Below are 14416 nucleotides of genomic sequence, written 5' to 3'. Positions count from 1 at the left end.
CAGTTCAGGCAGGACCACTCTGTCAAGTTATGTTGAGTTTTTTGAAACACAAGTTATCTTTAGGGGTTCTCGCTCCTTAATTATTTGCACATATGAAAGCTTTAGCATTAACCCCCGGAACCATCAGCTGAGTGAAATACAGATGTACTAAACATGTAGACATTGCAGTGAATGATGGGACAACTACACTGTAGCTTGCTATGTACAATATTTGTCTCCCAGCGATGAGGTCCATGACAGCTAGACTTGAAAGCCTTGGTAATCTGAAACAAAAAGAAGACGACAGCCAGAGGGTGCACAATAATAATACGATTGAAACGTATAGATGGGAGGGAGGGTTGCAAACAATTTGAGCACACTTACCGAGCTGTAATGTCTAGTATATATATCCTCGGTCTAATAGAAGAATGGTAGTGGTTGGAGCGACTTGTCAGATGATCGTATCAGCTGACCGCAGCACTATGCCTACGTGGCCTAACTGAACCATCACTGCGCTCGATCTTTTGGATGCAGCTACTGTTAGATGTGCTGAGAACAAATCTGTGGTTGTAATAGAAATTTTTTGAATGCACACGAAAACTCAGTGACGGTGCGTACAAGGCAGGGTAATAAAAACATTTGGAAAAGGTCTGTGGAAGCAACACAGGTTTATTGCAGCATTGGAATATGAATACACAGGGAAGTAAATGGAAATGCAGCAGGAATGAATGTCTGGATGATAATATAGTCCGTTACTGTGTTGCAGGTGATGTTGTAGATCGTGGAATGTGACAGAAAACTGGCGCGGCCCACACTTTGTCTAGGAAAATTGTGTGTCAAAGGAGCTTGAATAGAAACAGCACAACTTAAATACATGAGCAAACAAGGACAATGAATGGCACACCTGAACAGAATGATACAATTAGCTCAACCAAGGAAAAAGGAAAATAAAGACACTTTGACAATGGACTACTTGCACTGAGCCTCGTGACGCACTTACATAACAGCTCAGTTATTGCCGGTCATGTACATTTATAATGCGCTGTAATCATCTAGTTGACTTTAAACGCCTAATAAAATGAGATTTCTTGGGATGATTTCAAATTTGCAAATTTTCAGAGACAGGAGAAGACATATTCTGATGATTACTGAGTACAGATTTTTCCGAACGGAACGTGAAGTTTTAATCCAACATAAACCGATCTGAGAAAGCAGTGGCTGGTAATCATTCGTGATTGTTCACCACAGGGTGTCAGTGCTCTATAGTGGCCTAATCGTCACACTGCAGTTTATGAGATCTGATGAATAAGATCATAATATTTATCTGTATTAAATATGTTAGTCACTATTCTGTGTCATATTCTGTCATCATTTCACTGTATGTAGTCTAATGCCAAAACATAATTGCAAAAATTGCAATTGAAGTTAAACCATATAACCACGAATTAACTATTTGTAGTAAAAGTGTTGTTATACAAATGGTAAAAATGGGAAAAACATGGCATGACATACTACAGTAAAACTATGGCTAATTTTCGTGTTTATCGGTGAAACTCATTTAAAACTGTACATTCATCAGGTATAAAATATGATCAGTAACAGAAAAATACAGGTTAGTGGGGAAGTACATTTATTTATTATTCAGAATGCACATACTGAAAGAGAAATATATTCATAGTGACCTTTCAGCAGGTTGAATATGATTCATGTTAATGCAGACAATATGATTAATTGTTTTTTTTTTTTTAAAGAAATGCCAGCCCTAAAATGTAGTAATAATCTGCATTCTCATGAGAAACTGTCTGTATGTAGGTGCTCTGAACACTAACCGGAAACTCCAGAGCCGTGACAAGTAGAACGCGGAAGTAGCTGTGCAAGTAGTCCATTAGTTAGGCTAGTGCTATGTTGTTGTTTTGTTTCTTAATGTTGTTGTTTTTTTTATCTAATTATTTTTTATAATTAATTTATAATAAATTGTATTTTTTATGATTAATTCTATAATTAAACAAGTCATCTTTGCTACTTATTAACTAGTGATTTTCTAAACCAGGGAGCTGGAAGTTGGAATACATGGCTTTGACCTACTGTGGAATTTAACACATTAATTTACGCTATTAGTTTAGATGTTGATAGGGAATCTGTCCATGATGCCACATTGAATTATTAGCAATTCATGCATGACTTAATCTATCAGTCAATCTATCTAATCTGTGCATTAGCTCAGCATGAATTAGGGCATATCAGTGATTGATGTTGATCAGCTCTGAATTGCTGTTCCCTGCGATCTACACAGTGTTCACGAGTTTGACCTCCTCCTGCTCCTTAGTGAATGAAGCTGCTGCACCGTTTTCTTTACAGCTGCTCTCTGTTGTAATAATCAGAGTCTTTTTCTTGCCACACCATCTGTGGAAAAATAAACATGCACATTCACTAAAACCCAGTAGCAATGTTAATACATTTTATAAATCCAGTCGTTTTAAAGTTAGAAAGTGTAAACCAAATATATTCTTTATGTATTTTGTTGTTTTGTTGTTTCTTTCAAATCTTTTTTTTTCTTTTGGAGCACAGATGTTTAAGTACACTTGATTTAAAGACATTTAGGGCCTGTTCCGTACCCACACTCCAGGGTGCATGTACGTGACAGAGAGGAAGTATAAGCAAGTCTGTGCCAGGTCTGAAAAATGTCAACAGTAACACACACCAACCCTTAAACTAAACTTCAAAGCGCTACATTTAGGCACCCACGAGCCGTCCTTCTTGAGCAATGTAGCATATATTCACCAACATGACAGCTACATACTGATGTATGATACTATGGTTTATAACAGCAGTTGGCATGACTTAATAGCAATTGTTTTAGCAACTTAGTTTTTATGACAGCTCTGTCAATCAAATGTTCTTTTACACACATTCAAGATTCACACTTGCACACGCTAGCCAGAATTACCAACAATACACAACGCAAGTACAAACTGTCAAGTGTGGGTATTGTGACAGGCTGGTTTTTGGGGGTATTTTTGGACTTCTGTTGTGGGCAGTAATATCTGCATTAAAATAACATACCTTTTCCTGTTTGCTACAATGACACAGACAAGCAGAATGAGAAGAACTGCCAAAATGGTGAGTAAAATGATCGTCCAGTCTACAAGAGAATTAGAACAAAATTACATGTTATTTCATACCAAATAATAAACAAAAACCAGTGCAGCTGTGCGAGTCAAATTACGGTTATTACGACAGCGTGAGACTCTTCTCGACTAAGAACATTTCTGTCAGTGCCTCTGGTTTTGCATTCATTTAATAAATGATTACATTTAATACTGATAACTTTCAATAAATTATTTATATTAAACTGGCCATACCTATAGACCTGTTATTTGGGGCAGCGTGTTTTGGAGGTGAGGTTGTGAACTCCTCTATATGCGAATCGTGGTTTGTATCATCCGTTTGATCGGTGCGGTTCTGCTCCACGGGGCTCCGTGTGGGTCTGGTCTGCATCCAGTGAACTGAAGTAGAAGACTGAGACACAAATGTGTCTACAGAGGTTGAATTTTTAGAATATTCCACACACGTTGACTCCATACAGAAAACACTGGTCTACAGAACGCGTCTGCTTCAGAGATCAAATGTGGCATCTATTATGTATGTTGATGTGCTGAATTCAAATATGACAAGTAAAACAAATGATTGGCAGTTCTCAAGTATTTCAGTTTTTACATTTTACATCTACACTACCTGTCACCTCTTCTGTTTATGTAACACTCAGCAAAAGGGTTATATAAATAAAATGTTAAAATTGATATAGTGCAATTTGCTTAGCAGAGTAATATAAGCTTGAACGTTTAGTTTAAATTTAGATCTTTCCTCTTTTAACTCATTTATCCTTTCCCATTCAAGTCAAGGCGTCGTATATACTGACCCAATAGCGTATATTAATCATTAGAGTCAGTCAGCCATTTTAAGCATCATTTTCATTTTCAAGTTTGACTACATTTATTTGAAAAGCATCTTGGCTGTAGACCAGTGTAAAAATAATGTGTCCTAAATAGACAAATGTTAAATATAAAACTGAACATTAAATCTAAACATCCTGTTCATGGGTTTGATTTACATGTTCTGATAAAATGCATGGCTTGAATAGACTCTTTTTCATACAAAAGTGCTTTCCAAATGCATACATTTAAAATGTTACTCCATAGTAACTGTCGTACCTGTAAATGCTGCGACAGGGTCAGGCGTGGGATCTGTTTTGTTTAAGCTGTCAGGGTCAATCATAGCTGTGCAGTTTTTCTCTGACGTATCTGATTAAAATGCGATGTTTTATTAAAAAGATGACTGATCATGTACTGACTAAAACTTACAGCATGTTTCACAAATCAAACCTTTAGCATCATAACAGAAGGTGTCGTATTTGTCACTGTTTTTAGTTATCTTGATGATGCCGGTTAGGTTGGCAGCACACATTTCATTTGGCTTGTGACGGACTATCACCACCTGTGTGCTGTTTATCCATCCATACCTGCAGACAAAATGTACATTTATACTCAGGTGGAGCTCACGGTAAAAATGATCCTGTGTGTTTAATTGTCATTCAACATGAATGTAAGAACCTGCATGTCTGTAGTCCTTTTTCGTAGGCTTTTGTCAACTGTTCCAGGCTGGCTAATGAAGAAGATAAATGTTCACACAACTTCTCGGCCTCGTCAAACGTCAGACCATAGCGATCTCTCCCCTCCACGTGAAACACTCCAGCATAGCTGCAGCTCCGTGAGCGCACAACTACAGGAGAAACAGGACATTAACAATAGCAATGAGTGAATTTTATTCATACAGTTCCACTCTAGAAGCCAGATTTTCTGAAATGCGTAGCAGAAGAAGAGAGAAAGGAAACTAGATTTAGTGTAGATTTGAGCTCAAATCATAAAGAGGGAAAGAAGCTGACAACACATAAAGATCAAGAGCTTTGGGACCAATGAACACTTCACATTTGTCTGGCAAACTTTAGATGTTACACTGCTGGGTCGGATGGAAAAGTGAGTTATGGATCGAATCGCAGCTTGTTGATAATGTCTAACAAAGGCAACATGCATCGAACAGAAAAAGATGAAGCACAAGCGCTTAGCTCGGAGGGACTTGTCACAGATATAATGAGGCGCATTACCGCCACCATGGATGAAAAGTTAAGCTAATTTCCTAAGCCACTTCCAAGACATTCTGAATAAAATGCAAAACAAAACGAAGTGCATCAATGAGGTCAAAACCAAAGTGTCGGAGGCAGAAGAATGAAGATGAACTAGCATGGACCAAGACAGAATTAGAGAAAGCCCTGCGCTGTTCAGGTGAACTGACACCAGATCAAGATGAGAGAACCTGATCAGTCTCACCTGTCCCGAAGTAGCGGTTCGCCTGGATTGCACTCACAGATTAGGGAGGCAGACTAGTTCGCAGCTGCCTGAATGGTTGGGACGCTATCCTAGGCCGGTGACAATGAAACTACATTATTTCCAGGCGAAGGATAAGATTTTGAACATGACAAGTCCAAGTGAGTTTTGATCGTAGCCGCCCCTCACGCCCATATTGATAAATTCCAAGTTTTGCATAAAAACAACCATACGCCTAATTTTCTGTTGGGCGTTTGTTGCATAAATGAGGCCCATTAAGTCCAAACATAATGGGAAAATATTGAACTGTCATGCCTGCATCTATTTGTTCATTTACAGCTAAGTTTGTGTACACATTGCTGTCACTAAGAATACTTATTTCTCTGAATAAGTATAAGATGTGTGTGTTGTAGTGTGCATCAGTTTAAGGTTTGAAAACATAGTTATGAATGGATCTTTAGATGGATTTAGATGGATCTTTGTGATCCCTCTTTATTTCACCCAGTGCTGCTGTATCTGGAGGTCTTAAGGAATTGTTATGGTGTTCTTGCAGGCCCAACCTTAATAATCAGCCCTTAGGTGGGAGAAGGGCAGAAACTGCATTTTGACCAGGAAGTCCTGTCCTTCCCGGGCTTGGTACCAAAGGTCTGTTTCTTGCCCTCTAAGAGGTGTCTGGCTGTTGTCCTGGCATCTTTATCTGATGGCATTGGACAGTTTGCTTATGTTAGTCCACCAAGATCCAATCAAAATGTAGCAAACCTTTGTGGTCAGAGAGGGGCCCCGCCATAAACTGGGCCCTGGAATGTGCTGTCCACTACACAGTTCATAATTGAATTCAGTGATGTCATCATCCAGCTCAGTTCAGTTCAAATAGTATCTGTACAATCACGCCGACAAAATCGATGGAAATCTAGGCAAGCCAGAGGCGAGGAACCAAAACTGCATCTGTGACAGAAATGGAGAAAAAAACCTTGGGAGAAACCAGGCTCAGTCAGGGGGCCAGTTCTCCTCTGGCCAGACGAACCAGCAGTTTCACTCCAGGCTGCAGCAAAGTCAGATTGTGCAGAGAACACATCTGATTCCTGTGGCCTTGTGCCGATGGCCGTCTAGGTGACAAGGTCCTCAGTGGGGAACTGTCTCTGGGGCTCATCTAGATCTAGAAGTGAACTTCAACGAAGCGCTCCATCACTTCAAGAATGGTTACTGTATCACAGTTTGTAGAACGGGAAGAAGGAGGTGGGAGCCGGCGAACATTCGGACACTTTAATAATAAAATAAACAAACACAAAAGCACCCCTCACGGACGACTGCCACACACAAAACACAAAATAAAGTCCAGGCCTGGTCCTCTCTCATCTTCCACTGTTGTCCATCCTCCTTTTATCCTTCCGGGGCTCCTCCGTGGGACTCAAGACCGGTGAGTGGCGCAAGTGTCACTCATTATCATGAGCGTCAGGGTGGCTGTGGCGTACCTGGGGTTAAGGACAGACGAGGCGAGAGAAAAGGAGATGGAAGGATGAGGAGAGACAGAGACAAGAGAGGGGAAAGAGGAAAAGAAAGGAAAAAAAATCTTGGTTCGGGTCCCGGACACACTGCCGCTCGGTCCTCAACCAGCTGAGCATCTTTAACTCACGGTGCCATGCGATGGTACTGGACATCCTTTGGTGGACGGTTCAACACTCCTCTGCCTCCTGGCGGACGGCGATGGCTCTTCCGGCTTGAGGGCAGCCGGCAGCGAGTCCCCCGTTCCCTGCTCTTCCCCAACATGGCGAACGGCGCCGACTCCTCCGCTCCCTCTCGGATGGCAGCCACCCCTCCTCGACCCCAGAGCACGGCAACGAGCCTTCCGTCCCACCTATTGTACAATCGCTCCAGCACCACCACCTCTGCCCCGCCCCACTTCTCACAGTGACATTGGATCATCCTCCGCTCTCAGTGCCTGGCACATCGATACCCCTTAATGTAAAGCCCTGCACTGGACTGTTTTCTTAAACCCGCACCCGCCCGCTCCCGCAACCCACGTGGTCTGCTCCCACGGACTTTCTCTCAGAGCATCGACGTCGAGACAATCGGAGAAAGTGAGAACTCTGATTGGATGCCTAGTCATTGTTAAAAAGAATTAAAATGAAATTGATGAAAACGAGTAAGTAAATGAAGGTGGCACAAACAGAAAACTACTCTAACGTTACATAAGACTATAGAATACCCTTAAAGCCTTAAAAGGGCTTTGATCTTACACAGGCATTCCAGTATGTGAATATTATCAAAACAACATGAGCACTTACAGTGAAGAAAGTGATCAACATAAGTCGCCTTGGTGTGTCCCGGACTTTACACGCCAAATACCACCGTTCCCCGTGGGTCTCCCGTGAAAAGAGAAAGTTCAAGCAGACTTCTAGCTGCTAAAATGAATCATTTTCTTTTAATAATGCAGAGGAAATGAATACTACTTTCAGGCTGTTATAGAGAGAAGGAAGCGAAGAGCGGGCGGATCCATATGCAAGCGTTTATTGACATTAGACGGAAACATGGTCATAGGCAGGCTGGGTCGAACACTGGCAAACAGGTATACAGACAGCAAGACAGAAGAGTATTCGGTGACACAGGCGAGGGTCGATCGACGGCGAACGTAATCCAGGCAGCGAGGCAAAAGGGTGATCCAAACAGACAGGCTTGAGTCAACATGAGGGGCGAACAGAGTCCGTAACGACGAGACAAAGGGTAAACCCACAACGGGCAAGAATCCAATAAAGCTAGGGTCAAGACACGAATTAAATAACTAAACAAGAAATGCGTAATGCAGCTAACACAGCACAAGTGCTAAACGCTGTACTATACTCGGCCCAGAAAAGTGAGAAGGGCCTCGTATTTATGCTGTTCATAATTGGCTGCAGCTGTGAGCGCGGTGAAGCATGGGAAAGATAGTCCGGGTGTAGCACAACAGTCTGTGTAATGGCAAGGCGACCTCTGGTGACGAGTGGCCTGAAGATCATGACCAGACTCGTGACACAGGCATTTCTATTCTTAACTTTATGAAGCCGAATTGTTTTTTGATCCGAATGCCCTTAAATATCTTTCAAAACTTTATTTACCCTCTCTGTCCAGAGAAGAAACAGAACTTCTTAAAACAGAATTAAAAGACGCACTGTCCTCAGTGAAAAGAGGTGAATCTCCAGGACTAGATGGTTTTCCTCCAGAGCTATTTCTGGAACTATGGCATAGTATTGGACCACTTCTTTGAAATTCTATCAACTCTTAGCACTGGTTCATTTCATCGTGATCAAAACACATCACTTATCTCTGTGCTGTATACGAAAGGCAAGTCTCCTCTGATTTGTGGTAGTTATCGGCCAATATCTTTAATTACAACAGAGTTAAAGGTTTTTGCTAAACTTTTAGCTAAAAGGCTTGAACCATCTGCAAGCAAACTAATTAATTTTGATCTGATAATGTTAGACATCTTTTGCACATTATCCATGCATCTGAAAAGGATACTACACCTGCAGCCGTTTTTACTTTAGATGCACACAAGACCTTTGATCAGGTAAGTTGGGAGCGTCTTTGGATAGTTCTGGAGGAATTTGGCTTCAGAAAAAACATTCATATCTATGGTCAAAATACTTAATATTAATCCTTGTGCAGCTGTATTAGCAAGTTACATTCCGTCTAAGTCATTTCCTCTTCGTCGTGGTATCCGTCAAAAGTTTTCAATATGATGTTTGTTTTTTGTTTTATGTCCTCAACTACACATACTACTACTTGGCATGTCACAAAGTAAAGTGTACATTTTGTGTTAAAAATGAATAAAAAGTTGATCACAAAACAAAAAAAGAAAAAGAAAAAAAAACAAACTTCTTGTCATTATGGGGATATTGTTTGGGGGAAAATAATACTGTATTTATGAAAATAAGCTGTAACGTAACAAAATGTGGGACAAGTGAAGCGCTGTGAATACTTCCCAGATGCACTGTAAACTCCTACCCCCAATATTGTGTGCATTGTGAACAGTGAGATTGATCTGCCTGGTACAGTATTTTTTCTTCTTTATTTCCACAGAAATGACAGGAACATGAGTGCAGTGCAGTGAATGAACCAGTTGCACGGGCCATAGGGCAGTCCATATCGTCGAGCCCTGTAATAATCGACGTAGAGACAATCTGAGAAAGTGAGAACTCTGATTGGATGCCTAGTCATTGTCAAAGAGAATTAAAATGAAATTGATGAAAACGAGTAAGTAAATGAAGGTGGCACAAACAGAAAACTACTCTAATGTTACAGAAGACTGTAGAATACCCTTAAAGCCTTAAAAGGGCTTTGATCTTACACAGGCATTCCAGTATGTGAATATTATCAAAACAACATGAGCACTTACAGTGAAGAAAGAAAGTCACCTAATAATAGGTGCTAAATATCCAAACGATCTACCTCATTTGTTGTGAACTGAAGACCCGATAATTGTTCCTTCTATTACACTGTAAAACCCAATAGTTTACCTTACTTAGTTACAATTAGTTATCTTTACTTAGTTACTATACTTACTAGGTTTTATTAAGTTACAGCTACTTTCAAGGCAAATAAAACAATTTACTTACTTGCTTTGAGTGATGTTTACTTAAAATATTCAAGTATCCACAAAGAAACCAATGACATTAATAAACCAGTGAGAGGCAGCAGTGCACTAATATGTTGCTAATGTGCAACGTGACAACAGAAGAAGAAGAAAAGAACGTTTTTGAGATGGGGCAATTTTTAGTAGACTTTTCACTCACATCTTTCTTTCACTATTTGAATTCACTCATTTCCCAAAGTCATCTTGAATGTTACATTTTCAATACAACTGAAATATTTGAGAGAACATCGCATAAGCTGACTTCATAAATTAATGTTGATTTTCCTGAAAAGGTTTTTTTTTTTTTTTTTTTTTTTAATACTCACCATTATAGTGAATAGTGTTACTTTTGGTTGGGCACTTGGAACTTTGTTTATATTACTATAGTTTTCTTTCTGTTGTTGCAGCAATCCAGCATGAAATCAGAGTTCTTTGATTTCAAAGAAAGACAAGTAATAAATAAATTGCTTTTAGAAGGTGATCTATTTTCTAATTAAATCATTAGGTTGAGTGTTTTTCATGCTGATTAATGATTTTTTTTTTTTTTACATTTTTTCTTTTTTTTTATAAACACTATAAGAAGCTTTTAACTGCGTTGACACAATCTTTTAATATTTGGGGTAATGTGCGTGAGTCACACACAGACTTCAACATTCAGCATGTGAATCACAACAATGGTAACAACTCAATTTTATTTATTTTTATTAACTATCAATAACCATTTTATGAGCTTTTTTGTTTGTTTTTTGTTGTGCTACTACTGACACAAGACAGCAAATGAAATTGGCAAATACAAACAACAACAGTAAAGCAAAGCAATTGCATAATTTATTCATGTCGCAATGCACTCTGGGAGTCAGTGAGTAGCTATACTAAGTCAAGAGTAAACCTAAAGTAAAGAATCAAGTACTCTCAACAGTTTTTTGTTAGTTACTACAACTCTTGTGTAAGTAAACTATACTAAGTAAGCATTTGTCAGTACAACATACTATTCCTATTTCACTTTACTTAGTTTTTTTAAGGTAATCAGTTTCCACGCTTTTTACAAGTAAAGTCAACTAATTACATTTTACAGTGTACTTGTCCTGACATAGTGAATTCGTTGTATTCTGGTTGGCATTGTTTACGTACAGTGTCTCCACAATCGCTGACTTTCGGACTGATGATGTAACGTGAAAACACTCTATGTGTCAGTTCAGGAAGTTAATAAATTGGGAGGCTGCAGGTTAGGGTCAGCGATGTCTTTATATTATTTCCGTAACTCAAGCATTGTGGTTTATTACTTTTTAGATTGTTTTGTTTGTTTTTCAGAGCAATATCTGGCAACACTGCATCACCGCATTTAAACTGTCAGTAATCAAAAACAGCTCATAAATATTAAAGGACTGTTTATAAGCACAATAACCAAAGAAACGCTATATTGCTGTTGTTCTATAAGTGCCACCTGCTGAGCAAGAGTGAATTTGCATTTTCATCAGAAACAGAATCAGACAAAGGTTTATTGACAAGTGTGTTTACACACACAGTGAATTTGTCCTGGTGTCAGGATCTTCCAGTACAGAAAGTACAGAGCCTGGGTAATAAAACCCTAATATTAAACATTAATAATAAATAAAATATGCCTGTCAGATGTTTTTGTTTTGTGCAGTTGCTTCATGTTGCAGATATTTTTGGTTTGTCTAAGGTTAGTTTGGCCAGTAACAGAGCAAAATAAACAATGAATAAATGTAAATAAATAAATAAATAGGAAATTAGTATGGGAATTAGCCCATTTGAATGTAAAAAAAAATAAATTAATAAAATAATAATAATAATAATAATAATAATTGGAATCGGTCATGAAAAAATCCTAATTAGTGCATCCTTAACTGGAATACAGTTAGACCTACCTGAAAAACTTGAAATGTTTATTACTATTGTACCTATTGGTGCAAAATGGTTATCATTTATTACAATACGAGGTTACAGTCAACAATGAAAACAAGTCTTATTTATTGATTTATTGATTGATTAATTGATTGTGGCAAAGCCTGTGAAACTGTTGCCAGGGCAAGTAACAAACTGTAACCAGAACTGTATAGTTGTGTTAAGATGAGCTATAAGCTGAGCAAGTCTTGCATATGTATTTCCTGGAGAGTGAGTTCCTGCTTAAAGAGGAAGTAATAAAAAAAAAGGGTGTGTCTGTGTGTGTGTGTGTGTGTGTGTGTGTGTGTGCGCGTGCATTTGAATGGGTTAAATGCAGAGCACAAATTATTGGACAGTGTTGGAGTATTAGAGTATTAGACATCATAGTTGGCCACATGTCACATCACAAAGCCTGGTTCCTCTGACGGAACATCTCGCAGGTGTGCGCTGCTGGACAACTAGACCTTTACCATTATCTTTGTTATGATGTTATATCTGGGGAACTCCAACCAGGAGTTCCCCACCATTTCCACAAAACAAACACACACACATCTTACTTTGACACCTTTCATGCTGAGTTTTACACAAAATGCCTGAAAATCCCACACAGTGTAAAAAGGGTTAAAGTCAAAGTAAACCAGGTGTGATGTGTAGACAGCTGGTAACTGTGGGACTGAGCGAGTTTCATTTTATTCATTTTATTTAGGTTTTGCTTTCATCAATAGTTCAGACAAAGAACCTCAGAAGGGATTTAAGATGTGAAGAAGAGATAAATGATATAAAATAATACACCACAGCAGGAAGATTCACCCAACTTAAATTTGGCATGTCAACCCACAACGTTCCTAATATCCAGATGTGACAAAGTTCAGAACAAAATGCCACCACAGTAACCGCTGTCGAAAGCCAGTGAGTGCATTTTTTGGGAAGCTTTCATTTCTTTCTTGTGCTGTACAACACACAGAGGTGCTACAACACTAGTTGAATATTTTTATGTGAGGAAAAATCTGAAATATAAAAATATGAAGTATCTTTCTTTCACTTGTTTTCAAACAGCTTAAACTCCTCTGGATCTTTACTGGTTTACTTTTGTAATGTGGAAAAAATGCTGCACAGCTGCCCAGCATATCTCCTTTTCCTCAGTTATAAAAGAGTGAGCAGCTGTTTATCTGTCCACAGACATACACACAAACAGCACTGCTCCATACATTGTACAATTCATAGTCAATATGCAGATGTGTATTGGTCCTCTGGTGTTTCCTCTTACCTATAGTATCTTCTGATCTCGAGGAGGCCAGTAAAGCAGAGGCGAGTCCCAACAGCATAATCCACAGCTCCATCGCTGGTGAGGAAATCTCAAAATGAATCCAGAGGGTGTATAGTAGAGTTTAGAGTTTGCTGTAAGTATTGGAATGTGAGAATTGAGTGTCAGCACTAATAAAGATCAGAGGAAAGGAGGTGCATGTGTGAACACACCCTTCTAAACACTCGACTTCTCTCTCTGTCTCTCTCTCAGATCTCTGTGTGCGTGTGTTTGTTTGGTAAGTGACTCTGATTATCTGGAAATCACTGAATCATCTTTCACCTCTAAATCACCCTGCTATTGCTTCTCTTGATCGTTGACACGTACACTAGCAGCCAGTTTGAATCTGAATTTATTTTCACTATTATCACAAATGTGATGCAGGACATCTACCGCACCAGCAATCATCACCCACATAAGTAACTTCAATAATTAAACTAAAGCAGTTTTAGTTCAGTTTTCAGCTGACAACACAAACCGACTTGACATTATTAGCTGCATTTCAAGTTTATCATCATCTCATTTCTCCATCTGCTTCCTTTAAGTTGGTTCACAATGTTATGTTGTCAACATTAATGCTGTTATTAACCGAGTAAACAAAACACCTCCTGGAAATTCAGATCCTCAAGACCTCTCTCCTCTCACTTCCTGTGTAGAGCTGTTGCTTTAAATACCGCTATGATTCAGAAACTCAGGAACATCTGATTCAGTAAAGATGAGTCGAATCAAACTTTATGATGCCTTGTTTAATGTTTGTCACATGTCTCAGGCAGCACAATAGTGAGGGCAGTGAGAGAGAGAGAGAACGTGTGTGTGTGTGTGTGTGTGTGTTTCAACAAGTGTCCACGACATTAGTTATTCTAAATCCAAATCAACTTTCTTTCAATGTATCTAGCTGTGGAAGAGTCCAGACCATGGCTCGTTTATTCGATTAGCAAGAACACCATGCTTTGCTTTTGTTGTAAACTTTTTAGCAAAAACACTGGAAAAATCTCTCCAGCGTACTGAACTCACACGAGAAGTCAAATGTTTCCATAAATGGAAAGAGCTGGACACAAGGTTGGCAAAATGGATGCACAAAACCAGTGTAAAATATTAAGCGAAACATTACACTGGCAGCAGGTGTTGGAACATTTGGTGAGCGCTGTGAGATCAATGGCGGTGCAGCGGCAGCACAGATAAGCTATATGAACATAATGACGAATTTCCTGAAACTTGCAGAGACGATCGGTCAGTTTG

The 14416-nt window shown here is 39.2% G+C and overlaps 1 protein-coding gene across 1 annotated transcript; it reads right to left on the bottom strand.

Annotated features, from left to right (window-relative positions):
• Positions 1-630: 630 nt before the first annotated feature.
• Positions 631-13368, bottom strand: cd44b (CD44 molecule (Indian blood group) b). Its single transcript, XM_051104742.1, has 7 exons — positions 13142-13368; positions 4590-4758; positions 4362-4498; positions 4191-4280; positions 3342-3515; positions 3043-3121; positions 631-2382 (listed from the first exon to the last, which is right to left on the bottom strand). Exons 1-7 carry the CDS (start codon positions 13212-13214, stop codon positions 2265-2267), a joined length of 840 nt encoding a protein of 279 aa, XP_050960699.1. The 5' UTR covers positions 13215-13368; the 3' UTR covers positions 631-2264.
• Positions 13369-14416: the final 1048 nt, after the last annotated feature.

The sequence above is a fragment of the Labeo rohita genome, unplaced genomic scaffold (genome assembly GCF_022985175.1).
Source record: "Labeo rohita strain BAU-BD-2019 unplaced genomic scaffold, IGBB_LRoh.1.0 scaffold_79, whole genome shotgun sequence".
In the NCBI taxonomy this organism is placed as follows: Eukaryota; Metazoa; Chordata; class Actinopteri; order Cypriniformes; family Cyprinidae; genus Labeo; species Labeo rohita.
The sequence above is the reverse complement of the archived record's forward strand: the minus strand, read 5'-3'. Positions and strand labels throughout refer to the sequence as shown.